This window comes from Chrysemys picta, chromosome 4, assembly GCF_011386835.1.
Source record: "Chrysemys picta bellii isolate R12L10 chromosome 4, ASM1138683v2, whole genome shotgun sequence".
NCBI classification, from domain to species: domain Eukaryota; kingdom Metazoa; phylum Chordata; order Testudines; family Emydidae; genus Chrysemys; species Chrysemys picta.
The window spans coordinates 88,052,036-88,074,080 of record NC_088794.1 but is presented as its reverse complement, the minus strand read 5'-3'; the positions used below and the strand labels follow the sequence as shown (position 1 = coordinate 88,074,080).

General features: G+C 46.7%; 1 protein-coding gene across 4 annotated transcripts in view; it reads right to left on the bottom strand.

The window, feature by feature from the left end:
- GALNT16 (polypeptide N-acetylgalactosaminyltransferase 16) overlaps nt 1–22,045 on the bottom strand; it is a 115,387-nt gene that overhangs the window by 8,496 nt on the left and 84,846 nt on the right. For all 4 annotated transcript variants that reach the window (XR_010600624.1, XM_005305922.5, XM_042849346.2 and 1 more), the window contains exons 7-14: nt 21,319–21,406; nt 19,448–19,532; nt 18,114–18,217; nt 13,644–13,770; nt 11,948–12,040; nt 9,362–9,445; nt 7,708–7,849; nt 4,841–4,957 (exon numbers count right to left, since the gene is read on the bottom strand). Coding sequence is in view for 3 of the 4 variants with exons in the window: in XM_005305922.5 (XP_005305979.1) it covers nt 4,841–4,957; nt 7,708–7,849; nt 9,362–9,445; nt 11,948–12,040; nt 13,644–13,770; nt 18,114–18,217; nt 19,448–19,532; nt 21,319–21,406 (840 nt within the window). In the remaining variant the exon portion in view is untranslated. The remainder of the gene's footprint in view (nt 1–4,840; nt 4,958–7,707; nt 7,850–9,361; nt 9,446–11,947; nt 12,041–13,643; nt 13,771–18,113; nt 18,218–19,447; nt 19,533–21,318; nt 21,407–22,045) is intronic.

Below are 22,045 nucleotides of genomic sequence, written 5' to 3'. Positions count from 1 at the left end.
GCAAGGTTCATGGAAGCAGCCATGCTCCAACCATCCACCTGGCAGCAGCTTACCTGAGACCCAGGAAGCCCAGTCTCATTGTCAGGCTCCACCCCTGATGCTCGATTGGCAGAGTTCCAGAGTGACTGATTGGCCTGCTGGCCCTACTTAAGCCAGCAGCAAGAACAGGAAGCTGTCTGAACAACTGGGCTCCCCTCTGCTCTGCGAGTCTTGTACTACCCACTCCTGTTACGTACCACCTGCTCCTGCTCCCCTGACTTGGATTTCCTGGCATCTGACTTATGGCTCCTGACCTTGAGTTTGTCTCCTGCTTCTGACCTCCCAGTATCCTGACTCGGCTGACTCTAGACTCCTATCTTATGACTGTGGGCTCTGGCTCTGACTACTAGGCATGGCTACCCGCACCCCAGCTCTGACACAGAGGGTACTGCAGGTCGTGACTGAGGTGCATTTGCAGAGCTGCAGGGAGCCTAGGACTGGAATCACAGGAGATGTTTCACAGAAGATTTGTTAGTCTCTAAGGTGCCACAAGTCCTCCTGTTCTTCTTTTTGCGGATACAGACTAACACGGCTGCTACTCTGAAACCTCACAGAAGATTGTGTGTAAACAGAGGTGTTTGATAGGAAAGCTTGTATGGCAGTTGGTGCACTAGGCCAGAATCTAACAAGTGCTGTCACTCTCCCTGTGAGCGCTGAAATTCACAAAACTGAAACAAAAAGGAAATCAGAGCTGAGAAAATCTCATGTCTCCTGAAAATTGCTTTCAAGCTGTGGTATACTGAAAGGAACATTTTACCTGGCTATTACTGTCAAGATACTGACTCAGGCACTTACAAAACTGTAAAGTTTTCTCTGAGTTTTGATTGTCTGCACATAGCTCCATTTGTCTGTATCTCAGATAATATGCATCCCTGAGCAGCAAGCTGGGAAAAAAGGCAGACAGCTATGACTTCAGATTTGGTCGTCCCACAAAAAACCAGACTGTCCTAATTTTCAGGCTGGGGTCTTATTCTCTCAGGTAAATTACAATGAAATACTTTTGTCTAATGGGATTTCTCTGCATTGACTTTGTTCTGTCTTGGAATCTTATTGCCAGGGTTTCTCAATTCTATTCTCTTGTTTTTAGTGTCTGACTCTCACTTGGTCTTATATTTGTCCTCACTTTATTACAAATTAAAATGCCACACCCACCACCAGTCTGAGGCGATGCAATAATGTATTTGACATTCAAGCAGAAATGCTAACATCTAAATATTATTATGGATAATGTCCATCTGGTTTGAAATCTGGTTCTGATCACACAGCATAGCACTTGGCTAGCTCTTCACCAGTGCTGCCAGCTACCAGCTGTTCCTGTTGCGTGATCATGGTTTTGTCAAATATATTTTGTTACTGGTCCCCTTTAGCCCATTACAGAATAGCGTGATGGGGCTGGAATGCTTCTAGACGTGGGTCATTCTCTGATCTCTCCATCAAGTGCTTTCTTGCATATATGTAAATGGACTTATTCTGACTCTGTTCTTTGTTGTTACAACGACTACTTTGATATGGCTTGCAAATTAAACTGTTGCTTGCCTTTCTGGCAAAAACAACAGTCTTTGAATGACCTGACTGGCCTACAGCTTGCAAGTCTTTATTCTCTTTCTGAACATCAAATCAAACTGTCTTTCAGTAACAGAGCAAGGCTCCCGGTGTTGCGACACAGTCTACTCTGGCTTGGCTACAGAACAAAACATTTGCTCACCTTTCTGTTCTGCCTTTCTGCAGCTGCCAGAGCACTTGGCACTGCCCAAGCTCCATCTGCACCTTGACCACAGGCTCCTCAGTGCACACTCTCTGTCCCAAACTTCAGGCTCCCCTCCCCCTTTCAAAGCAAGCTTCTGCCACCTCTGCCTTCTTCTCTAGCCCAGCAGGGCCAGCGTCCTCTGCGCCAGAGAGGCATGTGAGCTCCTCTAGCCCGAAGTGAAAAATCATTGCACACTAACACGCGTGGATTCCTTGCACCATTGGAGTGATTTACACAGCATTGATGGGACAGTTTTATAGTGGTCTTATTACAAAGATGCGCACACTAAAACTTTGGAGCCAGCCTACTAAGGATGTGAGTCATTGTTTTCCATTACCTTATGTGGATGAGCTGGACTCAAATCAAGGACTTGACCTAGCAGATGATTTTGCTGACAGTCTGTTAACAAGGATTTTGTTTAAATGCTTCAAATAATTAGAGATGGGGATGAACCAAAGCTCAAGTTCCAAACACTCCTGAACTTTGTGGGGATGGGATGGGATACATGGGCTTGAATCCAACCCTGGATCTGGATTTTGAATCTGGGCCCATCTCTATATAATGGGCTAATGGTAAACCCTGGATGCAAACAGCTCTGAACTTTTGGGATTCAAATTCCAAATTCGGATTCTTGCAGCTGGAGCTCTCTCTTCGAGCAGTGTTCAAGCTGGCTGCGTGTCCTGGGCTGACAAAGGGTATTGTGTAACCGCACCCATAAGTCTGGCAACCACTGTTATTAATTTTGATGTTGATCTTTAACTAGTAGGGGTCCTCCCTTTCACACACCCTCTCTGCCCACCCCCCCTTTTCCTAGCATTGCATTTGAGACAATGCCTCAACTTCATTTTGGGGACTGAGATTTTCTCTGCTAGCTCCCAGATCAAGTGGAAACTGAAGCTGGCAGCTACCAGGTGATTCCTGTGTCAGTGCAAGTCTGGGCTAACAAGGAGAGTGTTTGGGAACAGAGATATGGCAGAGTGGGCTTCTCTCCTCACCTTCCTAACCCAGTTTCCAGCTGTCAGCTACCCAATAACTTTTCAGTGCTGTAAGCACTAAAGAGCAGAATGAGATGGGAAAGATGCACTGAGCAAAGTCACCGTACTGCACTCCCATGTCCTCTAACATACTCAAGGCTGGGGGCTGTGTTGAAAGGTATGCATTGTATTGGCCACCACTAGGTTCAAATATAGTTCCCAGAAGGCTGGAAAAAATCCTGTTGCCCAGAAGTCCAGGACAAGAAGGGTGCAACCTGGGCATCAAGTGTCCTGCCAGCCAAACAAGGAGGAGAGCTGGGGGTGGGCTGTGTGGCCCCAGGCTCAGCAGCGGCACTCTGGCCCCCTGTAAAGGGGGAGAGCTGAGAGGAACAGAGTAGAGGAAAGAGAATTGTGAGAGGGGAAGGAGAAGGAGCAAAGCAAGAGAACTCAGTTGCCCTCTAGAGTTGACGGGGGTGGTCCTAGACAACACAGATAATGTCTTGGAAGAAAATGGTAGGAACAGGGAGATGGTCACCACTGAAGGTGTCTGAGGGTGAGTCTCAAGGAACATGTTCTCTGTTAGTGCCCTCAGCAGAGGGCTGTGGTGAATGGGGAGGAAGAGATTTGGACTTTTCAGGATCTGGACTGCAGACAAGTGGTTCAAAGGCAGCTGAAGGGGTGGGAGAGGGTGGCAGGGCAGGCACTCATCTTGGCCTTGGAGAAGCAGGTGGTTAGGGTGGCTGTGGCAGCATGGTGTCCCTGCTCCCTCATCCCAGGCACCCAGGACACCCAACATCCTGCTCCTTGCCCCAGCTTTAACCCTGGTGGGGAAACAGCCTGTCCCCTTTCTCCCCCCCCCCCCACCACTCCAGAAATGATGCAGCTCCACCCTGCTGCCCTTCTCCACTCAGCCCAGCTCCGGTTCCCTCTTCTTGGAGCCAAGGAGTGGGGGGGGGGGGGGGGAGCCAGAGGAGGAGAAAGGCCTGGGCTGCCCTGTCTTGCACTCTCCCTAGGTACAGAGGAAATACTGTGGGGAGGGAAACATAGATCAGCCCCCACAATATTGCCATTGTGAAGGTGGTAGGCCCCACTGCTCCCCCAGTTCTGCCCTTCCTGGAGGAGGGGGCAGTTGATGATCTTGGCAGCTGCCAGGATCCTCTCTGCTACTGGAAGGAGGACTCAGTAACGCACTTATGGAGAGCTGAGAGATCTAATTACACAGCTAGGGGTGCCTGTGGTCGCCCAGAGGGGGAAAGACCCAAGAAAGTACAGCCCTCTTGGGTTATTCTTGCAGGGTTAATTTCAACAGTGAGAGTTGTCCCAGCGTATTCCCAGTGACCGCTCTTCGAGAGACTCTTGCATTAACCAACTCTCTGCAGACATCTATGCTCCTGGCCTGTCTGAATTTCAGATGCTTTTAAAATCACTTTCTTTTTGGCAAGGGCTAAATTCAGACACGTGTAGTACTTTAGAGCAGATGGTGCTGGGGACTGGTCATAGGCTATGCAGCTTCATATCTCTGTGCTACCAAGGCAATAGGTACCTTAGCAAAGATGCCAGCACAGCCCTGGACAATGCAATGCTTGTTCTCCCTTACTGCTGAGGGAAGCACAGAAGTCAGGAATAGAAGAGCCCTAATAAGTCATCAAGCCCATTCATTTTCTAGCAGTGCAGGATTGTTCCCCTATTGTGCTTTGTCCAGTCCAGTTAACAACTCAGGCCTCGAACCCAATTTGGTCCTGGCTGTGTGAGGCACCTGTCTCCCCACCCCAAGAGGCAAGCTCAGCTTTGAGTGATAAGCACATTTTACATATCCCTAAATAAGTAAATGATGACACGTTCACCACTTCCATTGGGTATCTCAGAGCAATGTGAGCTGTATCCCATCCCTGGTAAGGGGAAGGGTCACATCAGAGTTTATGAAAGACAAAAAATGTACATGTGGGGGATGAATCCTAGAATCTAGAGATGGAAGAGACCTTTTAGTTTATATGGTCACCTTGCCAGTGCCAATTCTTGTCTTTAGGCGGCACTAATACCAACACGGGACAGTGACAGCATGATGAAGGCAGTACAATACCTGTCTGCCATCTTTCTGATTGCATGCTTCCAGTGTGATCTGAGATCCGGTGGAGAAGGAGGTGATGGAGAGACACTTGTCCTGCTGTCTAATTAAAGGGTCACTGAAGACCCACTCCTATGGAGGAGAAAACAAAAAGATACAGATTCCATCATCAAGGTAGCAATGATATCACAGAAAAAATGAACCAAATCCTGGAGTCCTCACTCAGTCCTTACCAGAGAAGAGACTCCCATGGACTGAGCTGGCAGGTTCTGGGCAGGTCTGGCACCAGGCTTTGAAGTCTGTGTTCAGGTTTGGGGAACCCTGACATGTGAACTTCAAAACCTGCCTGGCTGGCTTCCAATAGTCAGATTATCCATGGGTTCCAAGTGTCTCCCTGCGCAGCACCCTTACATAACCAGGGTTCTACTGGCCTGCAAAGCAGGTAGGACCCTGTCTCCTAATTGAGGTAATGGGAAACAGTTTCTGATTATTTTACATAATAGGCAAATTCACTGCCTACTTCTCCCAGAAGTCAACAGCGATTGTCCAATGGGGATAACAGACAGTTTATCAAGTTAGGCAAAACACATACATTTAAATCCACACACTTCCATACAGCACACACACATCCATAGAAAATAAACCATTGCAGTGATCCCTCCTGCCACTTGATAGACACCCACCCCATCAAGTATTAAGGTTATTATTCCCTGGGACGGTGGCCCAGCAGAGGGACCGAGTGCAATACATTTCAGTGACTTCAAACAATAGTGAAATGGCACAGTGAGTCTGATTAAATGGCATGTTGGATGCTAGCTGCAAACTTCTTCCCAACAGATAACAGATGTGAATGAGCATTTGCTGGCATGAAATAGCATACTGGGACCCTTTGTTTACTCAGGCTGCTTCCCTGCTGTAGCAAGGCTGTCAAATGAGAAGATCTTGGGCTGGTGTAATGTAGTCCCCCATTGAAGTTATGGGGACTATGCCAATTTACAGCAGCTGGGGTCCTGGCTGCTTACCATAAAGTGTGGCTTTACTCTGAAAACCACTGTAAAAATGTCATCTTCTTACTTAACAGATCTTTTCCCTCTAAGTATTATTTGCTGACTTTTAGTGACAAATATTCTCTCCCCCTATATCTTACATTTTGTTAGCCCTGTGGAGCCAACTTCAGGAGCGGGACCTGAGTTCTATTCTGGCTCGCCCATCATCAACAGAGTTATTAGCTAAACTCCAACTGCAGAGCCAAATTCTTCCCTCAGTTACACCTGAGCAAGTCCATGAAGGACAGATTCTGGCTTAGAGAATCTCTGTTACTCGTGATGACGTGCATGACTTTCAGACCCCAAGTGGAGTTTGCAGGGCTGGCAGCTAGGAAAAAACCCACACATCTTTTTCTCATAACCTGGGTGTGTTTGCGCTGGAGACAGTGAGAGACAAACTGTTTCCCAGAATGCTGGTTTACTAAATCACTTCTCAGATTAGAATTGCGCTTTGGTATGATTTTATTTAAAGAAGACAGTGTTGGGTCAAATTTGATCCAGAATGTAGCTTTTGGAAAAGTCTTTTTTTTGGTTTGTCCCCTTCCATGGAACAAGCTGTGGGGCCTGCAAATGCACACCCTGCAGATCCACACAGATTCTGGGGTAGCAGGGGAGGATCTATGATGGCTCTGGTAGCATGCCACTTGGTAGCAGGGCTGTAATTGCTAGCACTGGAAAATTATTTACGTTTCATTCATCTTCAGTGTTATTAGTAACATAAAGAAATGAGGTTTCTTTAAAAACTGCTTTTTAACCAGACACTGCCCCTTACAAACACTGTTTTAAAAAGTACTTTAAACATTTTTATTTAAGTGCAGACTAACATTCCTGAATCGGTATTTAAATACATCTCTACCCCAATATAATGCTGTCCTTAGGAGCCAAAAAAATCTTACTGCGTTATAGGTTAAACCGCGTTATATCAAACTTGCTTTGATCCGCCGGAGTGCGCAGTCCCGCCCCCCCCACGGAGCACGGCTTTACCGTGTTCTATCCGAATTCATGTTATATCGGGTCGCATTATATCAGGGTAGAGGTGTATATTCTTCCAGTAATTATAGCAAAGATTTCAATTTCCACCAGCGTCTGTGCCAGTTAAGAGTATATTAACCACTTCAAAATCCTATGAATGTTTGTACTGTGCCCAGCAAGTGGTGTCTGTAAGTTCCTATGGACCCAGGCCAAATGCTCCAGTGTAATGCATGAACCCTAGTGCAGCTCACCTTTAGCGGAAATAATGTGTCCCTTCTTTACTGTATTTTGCACTATAGGGATGAGATAGGCAGAGAAAATGAGAAGTAGCTCAACTCCTGAGTGCACACTGTAGCACTCAAGGGTTAATGGAGTATTGCCTGTGAATCTGTATATGTCCATTAATGTCCATCTCACTTATATGAATCTATATCTAATACAGTAGATCTTTGTCAAACTGAGGGCCATGGTAACAATTTGCCACAAAGTCCAAGGCCCACATCGAATTTGCATAAAATGGAGACGCCTGAGGCCACCCCAGCTTGGAAACAGAAATGTGGCCAGTGGAGAACACAAGTCCCAGCATGCAATGCTTTAGCTTAATCTGAGTGGTTTCATTATGGGCCATATTGTCAAACTTTGACTCACATGTTGTCCACCCCTTACAGCAGAGAGACTGTAACTTATTATAAGGCTGTGCAGAAGCGGCTACTGTCGACTGTCAGGACACACTGCCGAGGGTCTCCGATATGCTGAAGATCACATACACACCTTTCCTAAACATTTATCCACCCAGTACCACTGTGTCAAAGCTGCTAAAATGCAGCAAGCAGGAATAAAGAGCCAAATTCAAGCTTGCCTCACCTGGCTGACAGGGGGATTGCTCACTGTCCCTTTGCAGCCTCCCACACCAGCCACAGAATTTCCTGCTGTGTCCTGGCCCCAAGACTCCAAGCAATGTCCTCCTTGTCTGATAATCCCAGGAACCAGCTCCTTTTCAGGAACCCTGGGAGAAAAACGACAAGATTTGCATGGCACTTTATAGCCAGAAGTGTCTCGATGCACTGTACGTATTTATATCGAGATTACTCCAACCACCACTGAAATGCGTCTGCCTCTAGAGTGGAACACAGCACAATAGTTGGGGCCAGCAAATGAAGAATATTATATCCAATAGAAATGTCTGAGGGAATTTGAGGAGGCAGAATGTGAGTTAGGATTTGGCCAGAACTCTGAGTTAGTATCCCTTACTTTCAAAAAGTGCTGGGGGATCCTTAATATCCCCAAGAAGGTAGGACTTCAGTGTTGCATCTCCTGTGACAGACAGCACTTCCAGCAAAAAGCTGTCTATGCTAGCCTCCCCTGCCCCAAATTTCCCCCTTTCTACCACCAGTTCATCTCCTCTGTGGTAGCAACTAGAACTTCGCTAGTGTAGACAGAGCTCCAGCCGGCTACCTACTTTTTAACCACCGTCATCTAACCCTACTGAGTCGTAGGCTCTGTCTAGACTAGGATTTAAAGGGGTGTTGGTAGAATGTGTTAGCTAACACGTTCTAATAACACAGCCCTAGTGTAGACATGGCTGCTCACTAACACGGGGCTAGGGCACTGGTACAGTACTGACTCAGAAGGAGGAGTGCCAGCTACCAGTTCACAAAGGCCAGTTGCTACAGAATCTGGGGTTTTCCTTGAAAATCTCACATCTAAGCCCTGGGGCAGACCCAATTCCATGTAGTTTGTTCCTTGGGGGCTCCAGGCTGTATGTGATTATGCCACTGGGACTCCAGAGTCAGAGGCCATAGGCTTGGGCCTATTGGGTCTAATGGTTAATCTGGCCCTGGACTTCAGTACAGTGGGCAGCAAAAATGCTGGAGACTTAGATTAGAGGGAGCTGTACTCCACGCTTCCAGCAATGCCATAAGCTCATATACAAACCATACCTTAACAAGCCGCTTTATTTCAGATCCCTGAGGCACCAGAAATTCAGAAACAGGCATTCACACAACAGAGCTTTAAGATCTTAACAGACTCATTTCCAGAGGCATGTTAGTCTGCAGCTCTTCTCCCATCAACACACATCCTGACTTCCTTTGACTGCATGTCCTCTCTTCCTACGAACAATGGGTGCTGCCCCACCTGGCTTCCTGAAGGTCTCCTAATTGCCACTCCTTCCCTCTCCCAAAAATGTGCTCTATCCAACCAGCCCACCTGCTGGCTGCACCTCTCCCCACTTCCCTCCTAGAGATCCTTTTCCACCTCCCTGTTCCCAGCTCAAATGTCCAAGCTAGAACTGGTGGTGGGTCAAGTGGAAGTGCAGGCCAGGAAATCAAGGAGGGTTTCTCACCAAAAAGAGAGGGGTAAGCAGGATTTACTCTGAACTTGGGAGTCCTGACTTCCTACTTCCCAGCTGCCACAGATCTTCCTCAATTCTGAGGCTAGTGCTTTCCTCCCGGGCCTACCTTCCGCATCCTTTCAGAGAGCTGGTTTCCAGCTTTCTAAGAGTTGAGGGTTAACTCACTTGAGCTCTGGGTAGACATTCTCCAGGTACCACTGGAAGGATTTACAGTTTAATTTCCTGCGTTGCTCCATGCGGTCTGCAATACTGGAAACAAAAGCATGTTGTTCAGAATGATACCGTGAATGGAGATGATGAGGGGTAGCAGGGAGGGCAGAGCTAGTTTTAGGGATGTGTGAAGCTGTATAACGTCACCCCCCTGCCCTTGGCCTCCTGGCCAATGTGATGGGGGCAGAGCAGGGACATTGAAGTAAATGGGAGACAAGGACGGGTGAATGCAGGGGCCTCCTGATGTGGGACTGAAGAAACGAACACACACTCAGGCAATTTCTTGCACTTCCTCTAGCTCAGGGAAAAACAACACAGCACAGTGGCACCACTGGAGAGCTGAGAAGGTGTCTTCATTGTTGTGTGTCCCTGTGGGGCTCTATTGTAAGAGAGGTTTCAGAATAGCAGCCGTGTTAGTCTGTATCCGCAAAAAGAAGAACAGGAGTACTTGTGGCACCTTAGAGACTAACAAATTTATTAGAGCATAAGCTTTCGTGGACTACAGCCCACTTCTTCGGATGCATCTGAGAGAGACTCAGACAACCGCTGGTTCCCAGACAGGCTTGGGAAACTAAACAGGTCACTACCACTGATCAAGGGTGTGTTTAATCATTTTTGTAATAGATATTTTTCCTGTGTTTACAATGACTCCTTGGAAACTTTAAATTTAAATGGTCACTTAAAAAAACAACTGCATTGTCACTCTAGGGCTCCTTATGGCTGTGCTGCACGCACTGGCTTGTCAGTGTCCGGTAGCTCAGGAGTTGGCATTTGGCACTGATTTTGTTTTTCCTGGAAGAGGAGTAGTGAAGCTTTTGTTCTAAAGGAAAGAATACATCAAGGGTTAAATTATGGTTCTTACAGACCAGGGTGCTCGATTGGCATGGGGCAGATGAGCAGCCCTAGTGCTTGAGTAGTGGAGAAGGCACAAAGCACTGGGGGCATAATGTCTCCATACGGTTGGTGCGGGAGGGAAGGGACTGTGCTCTGATGCTGCACCCCATAGCCCTGTACTAAAAGTGTTCAGTGCACACCCCGCCACAGACGATTCTCTTGGCTCTAGCTGGTGTGCAGGAATGGGGGAGAACTGGGCTCTGGCCCCACATCCAGCCCAGTCAAACATTCCTCCCTTGGGGCGTGCGATCCTGCTGGCAGAGCTAGTGGTTCCCCCTCATCAATATACTCACCCTCTGTGGGTGTGGTGAGTGGAGGGGAAAGAGTCTGTTTTTATGCATCCTCTTTCTCCTGCCATCCTCAGGGACCCAACTGGGAGCAGCCATAATACATAATACCTTATAAAGAACTACATAGATCTTATAAACTGAAATAACTGGTAAGGAAGCAGGTCACATTTGGGGCCCAATTAACCTTGACGGTGTTCCTTTAACCAGTGACATAAGCCTTCTAAAAGTACATTTCATGTTAGCGTTACAGAGCCAGTACTATACGTTATGTAATTACTGAGGGCCAAATCCTGCAGCCCTGACTCAGCTTGTATTCACACAAAGCTGCTACTGAAGCCACTAAGAGATCTACATGAACGGTGCTGCAGGCTTTGGCCCCAGAGGGCTCACGGAGACTCATGTACCCCATGTAACAGAGAGCTCTCCATCACAAACAGACAGGCAGCACAAGACCTGGGATTGGAATTGTGTTTGGGCTCTGGCCCAAGGGCCGCACTCAGGCCAGACCACAGACGGATAAATGTTAGGCAGGCAAAGACATTTTTAAAAGATCATTTATTAATTCATGAGAAATAAAACATGATGTAAAACACAGAGTGGCACTTACATCATATTGAATCTACAGAGCTGAGTGCATGTAGGAGATACATCAGTATCGAACATACATGTGTCCGAGAGACAACCATAAACAGGGATCTCCTAAGCCAATGCAGTAATATCAATGTGCTGTCCATAGACTGATACACACAGAGGTGTGTTTGGCTTCATGGTACTCTCCTAGTTAATAAATATGCTTTAGGTTTTTAAATCTTCTTTGGGAAGTTCACTGTTCTTGTTGCAACTTCCCCTGTGCCCACAACTATGTGAACCTGACCTATAGTTGGTTTTTGTGGGGCAGCCAGCCTGCCTAACCCTAACGCCTAATGGCCATTCATACCAGTAAAAGCCAGTCCCATTGGCTCTGGATGCAGCATAAGCACAGGAATGTCTGATCAGTTACCTGCTCAGCTCAGACCTCCATAGACTGGTTACATGCTGCGTAAAAAAATGTATTTTCTTCTATCCACTTAATTTGTTGCCTTTTAATTTCATTAAGGGTCCCTCTGGCCTTGTATTCTAGAGCAAGTTAAGTAGGGCACTGCAGGGGAGGAAGGACATATGTTGCCATTTAAAATAAAGTAAATTAAAAGTAAATCTTGTTAACCAGCCATTTGAGCTGTGGTTCTGAGATAGTGCTGGGCAGGGCATCTTTGCCCTTAGCCTTTCTCTACCCTCTCCCAATGAAAGTGCGAAAGCAATTTCCCGTGAACAAACCGATTAGCAGGAAGGCTGCTAGCCAGGCTCAGGGACTGCTTACCTTCCAAATGACTTCCCGATGGCAGAAGGCCGGGCCTCGTAGTAGTACTGTTTGTACTCATCCATCCACACCTCTGCTGTGCGTTTGGTGTTCCTGCAGGTGGGCAAGGAGAAGCTATGCTGAGTGCTAGTAGCTTGCGGCAGCTCCCCCAAGAGCTGGAGATAAAGGAACATTGGCAACTTAGGAACGTGCTCATGGAGACATTCAGGGTATGTCTACGCTATGGAGAGTATACTGACATAGCTGTGGCACCGTAGCTCTGCCAGTGCAGCCTAGATGCAGCCCAAGATGATGGAAGAGGTTTTTCTGGCTGTGTAGGAAAAGTACCTTCCCAAATGACAGTAGCTTTGTCAATGGAAAATCCTTTCTGTCCACACAGCTGCACCTACACTGCGGGTTAGATTGGTATAGCTGCATCAGTCAGGGGCGTGGCTATATTAACCTAACTTTTAAGTGTAGACCAGGTCTCAGGAAAGTTAACTCATCACCACAGCTATGCCAGCGTAACCTCACAGTGTAGACGCAACCTACAGTGACGGAAGGGGTTTTTCCATCGCTGTAGGTAATCCACCTCCCCGAGCAATTGTAGCTAAGTCGACGGAAGCATTCTTCTGTCTACCTAGTTGTGCCTACCCTGGAGGTTAGGTCAGCATAGCTGTATTGGTCAGGGGTGTGGATTTTTCACACCTCTGACTGATGTACCTATATTGACCTAAATTTTAAGCACAGACCAAGTCTAAAGGTGTGAAGTTAAAGAGTGTTAAAATGCATTAAGCTTGTGTGGACGCTCTCGTTTAGAAGTGAAGTGGCCTTAGTTCACTTTAGCTTAGTTTACTTTTGTCCCTGTCTAAATGTGCCCTTTGTGACTAGTCACAGACCAATATCACCCTTTGTTTTTTTGTAACAACCTCTTTCTCCCTCCCAACACGTCTACCAACGTCTCTCATTTTTATTCTCTTCCTCTCTCTGCTACAATGGAAGCTGCCCATGTGGCTCTTCTCACAGCAGATACATCTCTGTAGTACATCTGGACCTGCAACTCTCATGTGCTATCTCCTAATCAGTAACAAAAAATGTGACAAAGAACTGCTGAGTCCTGTGGCAGGTTCAGCTGGAAAGAAGGAGATGGACGGGGCCAGGAATACCCAGGATTGGGATCCGTAGGGACAGTGAGGCCGTGGCTACACTCAAAACTTCACAGTGCTGTCGCGGGAGCGCTCTCGTGGCAGCACTTTGAAGTGCAAGTGTGGTCGCGCGCCAGCGCTGGGAGAGAGCTCTCCCAGTGCTGCAGGTACTCCACCTTCACGAGGGGATTAGCTTACAGCGCTGGGAGCCCTGTTTACACTGGCGCTTTACAGCGCTGTAACTTGCTGTGCTCAGGGGGGTGTTTTTTCACACCCCTCTGCGAGAAAGTTGCAGCGCTGTAAAGCGCCAGTGTAGCCATAGCCTGAGGATATGTCCTTCTGGGTTAGCATTCCAGAGGAAGGGGATACGCTTTATACAGTGGGCACCTGCACAATTTCTTTGCCTAGGCAGGAGGTTTCAGGCTGAATTTTGTTATATGTTCAATCACGTGCCATCCTCCCTGAATCCCCAGGCAAAAAAAAAGGGAAAGGGGGAAAGAAAGATGTAGGATTATTTAGCCATGCTAAATATCAAGATGATCCATCTGCCATTGCGATATCCCAACACCTACTTGATATAGGTCAGTGCATTGCCCTCTGGAAAGTCATAGGGGTGGCGTTTCCTGAACACATGGCCGACTCGACTGCAGGGAACAATCTCCAAGCTGCCACCACACATCCACACTCGGAAGGAGAGCTCTGGAAGAGATCCCAAGCATCAGAAGGTACAGCCAGACAAGCAATACAAGTAAAACTTCCTAGAATACCAACAAAAAAAGTCACCTCATACACTGCACCTGAATGGCTTTGCCTCCTTTGTCTGCGTAGATGCCATAGACACAGTCCACAGTAAAACCAGGAAGGATGAATTGATGGAAAGAGAACCTGTTTCTCTTTGTTAAAATTGAGTTGATCCTTCTCAGACTTCCCAACCTTCCTCCTGTCCCTCTCCTTTCTCTGAGACCATCCCTTTAGCAAGAGACCTACTCATTTATCCTGGGCCTTGTGGCTGCTAGACACTTAGAATGGCTTCTGGCAACAGATGTTGCTGACATTACACTAGACTTCAGTGGCCCACAAGCCCTGTCTACAAGAGATGGGGCTGCCCCAGGAAAACAGACACCCCTGAAGAAGTCAGAATTGGTGCCAAGTCTACAGGGAAGAGTAGGTGCATGGGAGAAAGGAACAGATTTAGGAAAAGGGTGGATATGTGAGAGAGAATAGGAAATGACAGTGAGAAGAGGAGTCAGGGAGGTGCTTTGGTTTACTTAAGCGGTCCATGCCTGGAGTCCTGCTCCCTTTGCCACACCCCCACTGACATCACCCTGGAGTACAGTTTCAAAGCAGAGCATATCATACACAGTTGCCAAGTGTGGGCCATGGTTGCTCTCTCCCTCTAATTTCAGGGCAACAACCCAGCTGATCAGGTTTACGTATATCCAATTAAATGTGTCTGCTTAGCTCAGGTGCTTGTGGCCCCTCGGCATGGCAAAGTTTGGCCACCACTGCCCATCTAAACACTGTATCTCCCCTGCCCTTCTCCTCTCCTGGCCCCTGGAATCCCAGCAGCTGTGGTACATCTCACATTAATGTTTCAGTTGTATCACACCATCTCATTATAATGCTCCCAACTCACTTGGCTCTGCCAAAAATGGTAGAGGAGTGAAAACACTGGGCTGCAGCTCAAAGTTACCTCTCCCAAGAGCAGAATTCAGTCCAGTTTATTTGAGAGAAACACACACACACCCATTGCTTACAGAAACCCAGCTGATCCTGAAGTCAATTTCAACATTTTGTTAAAGAATTGTAGGAACACAGGGGCTTTGATGTGCAGAAGCTCATTTGCATCACAGAAGAGACAGGCCCTTGTTAAGGATTATGAGTCTGTCCGTCATTGTCCCCCCCTCCGAGTTTAATCACTGTGCCACACTGGATGGGTTCCCCACTTGCGCTTCATGTGGAGGTGAAAGCAACAAAAAAGGAAGGGTAATAGGCAAAAAAGTCAACTGGGGAGTTGGAGAGATTTGCATAAGATTCCCTACAACAATGGGGCCCTCCAGAGACTTCAGATCATATAGATTCTCCTTCAAAAACTTTACTCGCCTGGGGTCCAGGCCGGCGCTTCCACTAGGCGAGCCTAGGTGGTCGCCTAGGGCAGCAGGATTTGGGGGGCGGCATTTTGCCGTCCTCGGAGGAAATTCGGTGGCGGGGGGTCCTTCCGCTCCGGGTCTTTGGCGGAAATTTGGTGACGGGTCCTTCACTCGCTCCGGGACCCGCCGCCAAAGTGCCCCGAAGACGCGGAGTGGAAGGACCCCCGCTACCGAATGCTCAGAGGAGGAGCGCTGCCACCTAGGGCGGCAAAAACCCTGGCACCACTCCTGCTGGGGTCTTCCTCAGGCCATGGGGCAGGAGATACAACATTAAGAAGTTAAAAAAAAAATCCTTTCAGCCTGAAATCTGCCATGCAGGCCCCATGGCTGCCATACTTCAGGCCTCCCACCCCCAGATTGCCAGTCCAGCTCCTTTGGAAGGAGTGGGCAGGGTGTTTAACATGAGTGGGTTATTTGTTTTTAAAATGGCTTCTACTTCTGCCTCTGAGTAAAGGAGAAAATGTTAATAAGTCACATTTTCACTGCTATCTTTTGATTCCTCTCACACATCCCAGACAGTCTGTGCCCAACAGGGATCAGTTGAGAGACAAGCAGCAGAAGAAAGCTCCCCAGCCTCATAGGCAGGGAAGGTCTTTGAAAAAAGCCAAGCTATACGTTTCTTTTGGGATTGTATCCAACTGGGTTTTTCACTCCTGGAACTAGGTTCTGACTCATTCTGGGCCAGGTTGCATCCTAATAACTATATCAAACGTATCCATCGTGAAATCCTGAAGCCAGTTTGTTCAGTTAACCAAGACAGTTCTCAATTCTAGGTGGATGTGGACGGACACAAACGCACACACACACACACGCATACGCACGCAGAGAGAGAGTGTATCTATTCCATATCCATAAAGCAACAGGATCCTTGAAAGTAGGCAAAAAGGACAAAAATATTATGCAGGTCGCACAACAATACATCATTTTATTCTGACTTATTTCCTTCAAACATGGAATAGAAATTGGAGACGGAGAAGATCTACTAGGTGATTTAGCCCATCCCCTGGGGCATATGTTGGATTGTTATGTACTGTATGTTTCCAAGTGCTTTGCAGTTTTAGATGACTCAAGCACTGTGAGTTTCTCCACTTCCCCTAAGGCTCCGTCCTCACTACGGATTTTGTAGGGGAGTGTGTAGTGAAGCATCCTTTTACCATATCCCTTCGGATATGTACTTGCCTCCCATACTCTGCCTCCTTTTTAACCCTGCTCACTCGCAAGTAAAAAAATAATCCACAAAAAAATGGCTGGCATTAAAATATTTTGTTTTTCATGAAAAAATGTGGCATTTTTAATAAAATTTTTATAAAAAACATTATCAAGATTTTTCATATACCAAAAACCTGGTTTTCAATAAACAAAACAAAAATGAAAAATATCCATTACCATTTTCTATTTTATTATCCTCCTATTATCTAATGGACATATAATTTATGTGTCAAGGTGGAATGAGCTTTATATTGTATTTTAATTTAAGAGATGAGCATCAGCAGAGGCTTATGGAAATCTGAAGAAATATAGTATTGAGTAGCCCGACATCAGATCTTTACAACAAAGATTCCACCTTGCAACTTTGTTTTCCCCGTTCCTAGTTTATTCTTTCAGAAGCCGAAAGCACGGGATACATTATTCTTTTAAAGGGGATTTATCTGCAACTTAATTAATAATGCAAACGGAATAAATTAGTGGCAGCTTTATCATATTCTTAATGATTCTCCTACTGCCACATGTCTGAATTCTACAGATCATCATTTCCGATGTGTCTTAGAGAGGGTTCCCTCCGTCTAATGGAAAATACTCTTCTAAGCGCCTTAGGTAATCCCAAGTAATATGTACTGCAGACAAAGCCATGCTTGGAACTGCTCAAATAGTGAGCAAAATCACTTTCTAGTTCCAGAGAGTCAGGCCAGAGGGAGCGGTTTTATTACTACAAGAGGTATTGAAACACAGAAAGAGATATGTACAGATTCATTTCAGTTAACAGGAAAGACAAATAAATTAATTATTTTAATTCCACTCTCCCTCACCAGCAATTCATTTTAATCGAGCCCCAAATACTTGATTTCTCTGTGCTCCTCTTTTCAGTTCTGCTGCTCTCTCTAACCCTCACTTACATGTGATGATTCTACAGCACAAGGCATCATCTCGTTTGGGAGAAAAAGATGCCTCAAATTGTCACCTCTGGTAGTATTGGGGAAGCAGGTTTCAGAGCTTTGCTATGTGAAATAACAGTACCTGGGAAGATATTCCTCAGAGGGTTTAGAGCTCGGTCCCAGTTTAAGAGTCTTCATTATGAGTATCTGTACCCAGCTTCCACTCCCAAAGAGGCCTGACATACTAGGAACACTACATTTCAAAGCCATTGTCATGGGATAAGAACTCACCTTTATTAGGGGAAGAATGGATGTCTATAGAAAGGTTGAATGGTGGTGATGTTCCACTTGAAGACTTGTATGACTATGGAGTGGGTCAGGAAAGAGAATCTCTCCCAAAGATCTGATGTTAAGTACCACAGATATTATTGTTATTTATGTGTATTTCTGTAGCACCTAGGAGGCCCCACTCAAGGATCAAGGCCCTGTCCTGTTAGGTACTATGCACACATACAACAAAAAGATGGTCCCTACCTTAAAGAGCTTATATCTTTGATATACACATGAGCCAGTAATATAGATCTGACTGACACTGTGATTGTCTGATGTCTAGAACCTTACATTGATACACAGATCTTTGGAACGGGGTGTTTTTGTGGATTGCAAGTAATATATTAATTACATGAAATGCCCACAGGAAAGCATATTTTGTCTGACAAAGATTTCCTGGTGTCACTTTCTGTGTGAGGAGGGAGATGGTGGGGGGAAAGAGAGGGAAATGACTAATTTCACAACTCACCAAAATTCTCTCCTCCCCAGATGTCCATCTGAGTGTCATATTTTCCCAGATGGTTAAACCAGGACTTATCAATCACAAAGATGCCTCCTGCTATGACAGGTGTTCTAGAGAGAAGGAAGAAAGGGCAAATGCATAACAAAACAATCATAATTTGTCCTTGCACAGGATCTTTCATCTGAAGATCACAAGGCACTTTAGAAACATTCATTAATTAAGCCTCGTAACCCTGCGCCACCGCCATTATCCTTATCTCCGTTTTACAGATGAGGAAAATTTGGCCAGACATAGTTCCTCACCTCAATCACATGATGAGATTGCAGCAGAGGTGGGAATACAACACAAATCTCCTGACTCCAAGTCTTGTGCTTTCACCAATAGACCCACCTTCCTCGCCCTGTTAGATTCTATCACAGTATTTAGAAGGTTAGTCTTGTGTCTTTTGCTCTTTGCACAACATACTCAATACGAAGGAATCACACGGGCACAGTGGGATCCAAACAACCGCTGGACTGTTACTAAGGCTCAGCTGCATATACCCACTGCTGTTCTGTCAGGATTCTGGTGGTTTCGGAAACATGAGACACCGTGAGGACCGCTACAGGGCTCACAAACTATTCACAGAGATGCTTTCCAATTCCTAGGTGCTATAGTTAAAGCATCTTGCTGTCTAAATAGACAAGAATTTGGGGGGGTTGTCAGCATTTTTCACACTTTAGTTTTCTCAAAGCTCTGTACACAGTAGTGAACCAGCTAGTGACTACACTGGCCAACAGAGAAGCCATTATGTGCCCCACCCCATCTCAGTCAAAAACGTGAACATTCAAAGCTGGGAAAGAAGGATGACCCTGTAGTTAAGCCCTTGGACTGGGTTTGGTTCCCGACTCTGCCACTGACTTCCTGTGTGACCTTGGGCAAGTTGTTCAGCCTCTGTGCCTTAATTCTTTATCCATAAGAGGGGATAATAGCACAACCAGACCTCACACGCTGTCAAGAGGATAAATTCATTAGTTTGTGAGGCACTCAGATACTAGAGAGATAGGGGCCACGTGAGTAGACAGACTGAATGGGCTGCAACGGTCTGTAAATGCGTTTAACTTAAAATCATTACTTCTTACATTATTCAAGGAGTAGTGAATTGATAAATTACAGCTTTCACACGTGTCACATGACTGCTTCAAACATCTCACAGGACAAATGCCTCACACAGCATCTGCAGCGACTGCGATGGTATCTTGTCCTCACAAGGCAAGTTCTTGTGCACTCCTGATGCAAAGATGAAGTCTTAACAATGGCATTCAAAGAGAGAGCTGCACAAGCCCAACAGAGACTGGTACCTTATGGACTGGGTTGGGTCCGTTCTGGACATCTTCTGCTCTATAGGGATCTGCTCCCACTTAAAGTGAAGGCTCCAGTCAAACCCTGAGAAGAAAAGAAACACTAGGGATGCCAATAGAGTAAGACAATGCCAGCCACTAGAATACTCAGGAAATCTGCAGCAAGGGCATCAGGGGAACAACAAATTAAACTAACAGGATGTTGCAAACCTCCTTTTTTTTTGGTTGGTCTTGGTGACTGTTTTGCACACACAGGTTTCCACTAGCCTTGGAAACAGATCCATGCCTTCATTAAGAGGGTGCCTGTTTTGCCCCCTCAGCCCCATCTGCCTGTGGCAGGTGCCACACCAGATTTGCAAGTACTACCCTTCACATCAACCAGCAGGAGCCAGCCAGGCACACTGGAACTGCAAATGCATGAGGCCACCAGTGACCCAAGTGAGCAGAAGTTCCCAAGGTTACCCCACACATGCCCCAAAGTAGCAAGAGCCTTCGACATTGCAAATGTTGCTGGACCATTTGGAGTCCCTCCAGGCGCTCCCCTCCCTTAGCAATACTTGTCTGTGCTCAACTACTTTCCAGTTCTTCTGGAGTGTGTTGTCAGGGTGAGAGGCGATAATCAGGGCTGCTGCAGTCTGGTCAGTGCGTCTTACGCCTCTTTAGCTGACAAAGTTATGAGGTTTTAATCAGCACTCTTGGTGGGATGACGGTGTATTTCTGGGAACAAAGGCTCCAGTGCATTGCCATTGGTTTTCCCAAGTCTATCACTTGTTGAGTTGTCCCAAGTTTCTGAATTGAGCTATGGGTAATCCGTAAAATGCTGCCAGGTAATGGACATCCATGAATTGGGTGGGTTCTGAAGGCAGGGAGGGTGGTCAGAGGAGGTGTTGGCAGGTGGGATTCACCATTGAAAGCGAGAGAGAGTTGAGCCTTGGAGGGGCAGGGGATGGTAGTGGAAGGGTTTCACAGCTAGGAAGAGAGTTGAGAATGTTTTTCAGGGGCTAGTGTGGGAGGATTTGGCGGCTGGGAGGTGTGGCCTTGGGATGCTCTTCAAGGGATAGAAAGAAGCTCTGACATCTGCTTAGCACAGTGCGCTGGCAGGAGGGCTCTGCATCTGACAGGAGTCTATCTGTGATACCAGTGGGTTTCAATAGCTGATGGTGGCATTTGTCTGGGGGAATCATGGAGAGGGTGCAGGCAGATTTGACAGCTGGGGGAGGCGGTTGGGTTAGGGGCCTAACCTGAGGGATCTATTGGTGGGTTTAGGCACTGCTGAGTAGAAGGAGCGCTAATCAGCTGGAGGGGGGGTTGCTTGCATCACTTATCCATCAGGTGATGGGTGATGTTAGTGGTTGTGAGGGGGGTTGGCCTGCATGCTTTGGGATGGGCAGGTGTGTGTGTGGTGAGTTTTAGAGAGCAAGCAGGGTGCATTCTGATCGCTCATCTGCAGGGTTACTGGAGGGCTCAGCAATAGCAGGAGGGGCTGGGTTGGGTGCCTGTGGGTGTCACTGGGAGCTGGGAATTCCGGTCTGGAGCACTGTAAGAGTCAGACTCCGGCACCTCTCCTGAATACCTGCCTGGCCTGCGATCTGCCGGCAGACCTTTCCTAGAGAGCCACCTTCAGTCCTAAAAAACTACTGTCTTGTGTCTGAAGCATCCACATGCAGGGCCAGTTACACAGAGTGAGTGGAGAGCCTCTCTGCATACCCCCAAGTTGCTCCATGGCCTCTTCTCCACTGGAGCTGTTCCTTCCAAGCAGCAAAACACATTGGACAGAAAGAGCAGAGCACTGTTATTGCTGCCACTCACTAGCTGGTCCTTGTCCACCTTCCCCTCAGGTCTAACTTATCCCAGCCATTAGCCTTACCCACCTCCCCTCAGATCGGCTGAGGCTGCCAGGTAGGCAAAATTATCCAGGCTGATCACATCGATGATTGGACTCACCACTCGGGTATAATCCTGTGAGAACAGAAGAGTGGGAGAACAATCAGGTCTCTCTTGGGGGGCTGGCAAAAGAATAGGATATCAGAGACATGAGGCTATGCACACCGCAACATGGAAAAATACATCAGCATATTACATTGCAACTCTTCATTACCTCCCATGTGGCAGCTAGGTAATGAATCCATGGCTGCTGCATGTCTACAGATAGGGAAACTGTCAGCTCAACTTCATATCTATGACACAGGGAAATGGAACTAAGGGCCCTCTTGTAATATGCGTTTAGCACACAGGAGCACTGGTAAATGATAGCTCTTTATTTCCTGGCCCCAATCACATGACATGGATCCCAATTTCAAAGGTTAATGTCCCTGTCACAAAGGCAGGAATCGGTATCCAGGATTCTTTCGATTTTTTTTAAAACAAAAAGGCCAATAAAATAAAAAAATTCTCATTACCAACCCAAAACAGCCACATAGCCAACTAATATACCACAAAGGAGACACAGTATTTACTCATGATGATTGACTAGTCCCTGAGAATAATGAGCCAGACTTAGAAATCATGAGATTTTTAAAATAAATAAAGAAATATTGGGTGCTTTTTATTTGCCTTCTGGTTTTTGAACCTTTAGGGAGCACTCCAGTCACATTTTCA